Raw genomic sequence first — 1,330 nt, 5'->3', positions numbered from 1 at the left:
CCCCCCACTTGTTCCCTTTCTCTATCCTGCTTTTTTTTTATTATTATTTAACTCACCTGCTCCTGCTGGTTATCAATCACAACCAGGTCAGAACCACGTGTGATGCAGTCTGCTCTGCTGTCGTCCCAGTTCTTTTTCACAGAGAAGGAAAAGTAGTAGCAGGACGAGTTAAATAGAACCCACCCAGAAGGGCATCTACCACAAGATTCATCTAAAGACAAACAAAATATTTATTGCCTCGTTGATTCTTAAATAAAAACAAAAAGTGAGAGCTGCAAAATCAGAACGTATCGTCTCAGTCTGACCTAAAGCTGATATGTTGGACTGCAGGCTCGTCTTCTCTGCTCGCAGGGCTTTAAGCTGTCCCTGATAGCCATTGTTGATGATCTCCAGCTGCTTAATTTGCTTCTTTAGTTGTGCGTGTTTTTTTATTGCCATGTCTAGTGTCCTCTTGGCTTCATCTTCAGCTTCAATCACATCGCTGTGATTGCTACGGAGGAAGGTGAGCTCACTGATCAGCCCAGAGGATGCTGAGTGGGAAACCTGAAGAGAGTTTTCTTTGATTTTGGTACCTGAATGAGGAAAATCACACTGTTAGGACTGTAAAACGCTGTATAATGTAATGTAATGTTGATTCGATTACTAATTCTCTTATGTTTAGTACAGTTACTATACATCAATGAATGTGAATTTTTAAATAAATAAATAAATAAATAATTTGTTTAGTGATTCTGAAAGTTGTTTAGAGTTCTAGAAATTCTGGAAGAAAGTTAATGTAAGAAGTGTCTGTTCGGCAGTTTCATTTAAAGGAAGTTTCTCCAAACAAGGAAATGAAACTTAATAAAAATATATTTTTTAATAAGGTAATACTCACAGTTAACACCAAGAACGACAGCTGTGATGAATAACACGGCATTCAGGAGTCCAAGACACAGGTTAATCACTCTATAGTTTTTTGTACAATTGTAATCACCTGTGGTTATAAAACATAATATGGTAACTTATTGTACTTGAACAGAAAATGCATTTGAAGTATTTGATCAAAAAAAATGATACCCATTTTACAATTAATACATATTTACTTGAAGCAGCAAGATCGATTAAAAAAGTTATCGAAGAAAAATCATACCTTGTCCAAATMTTTTGTAGTTTGGGTTTCTGTCTTCCTTGTCTTCGGTTTGTGTGTATGAACGCTCCATGACTGCAGTGCTGAAGGTACTGCTCACTGATCTGTGGTCAGCACTGCTTTCATACTCATAAGCGGAAACTATGATCATGAATCATCTGCATAATGCAGTTACTGGGTGAGACTCCATGCAGGATATAATAA

General features: G+C 36.9%; 2 protein-coding genes across 2 annotated transcripts in view; both read right to left on the bottom strand.

The window, feature by feature from the left end:
- The window catches only part of LOC106520587 (CD209 antigen-like protein C), a 2,730-nt gene extending 1,446 nt beyond the window's left edge, over nt 1-1,284 (bottom strand). The window contains exons 1-4 of the mRNA XM_014012776.1: nt 1,130-1,284; nt 875-973; nt 306-572; nt 57-211 (exon numbers count right to left, since the gene is read on the bottom strand). Coding sequence (XP_013868230.1) covers nt 57-211; nt 306-572; nt 875-973; nt 1,130-1,277 — 669 coding nt within the window. The 5' untranslated portion in view covers nt 1,278-1,284. The remainder of the gene's footprint in view (nt 1-56; nt 212-305; nt 573-874; nt 974-1,129) is intronic.
- The window catches only part of LOC106520597 (CD209 antigen-like protein E), a 29,194-nt gene that overhangs the window by 6,861 nt on the left and 21,003 nt on the right, over nt 1-1,330 (bottom strand). The gene's annotated exons all lie outside the window — the stretch shown is intronic.

Source organism: Austrofundulus limnaeus, unplaced genomic scaffold, assembly GCF_001266775.1.
Source record: "Austrofundulus limnaeus strain Quisiro unplaced genomic scaffold, Austrofundulus_limnaeus-1.0 Scaffold2, whole genome shotgun sequence".
NCBI classification, from domain to species: Eukaryota; Metazoa; Chordata; class Actinopteri; order Cyprinodontiformes; family Rivulidae; genus Austrofundulus; species Austrofundulus limnaeus.
This window is presented reverse-complemented; position numbering and strand designations above follow the sequence as displayed.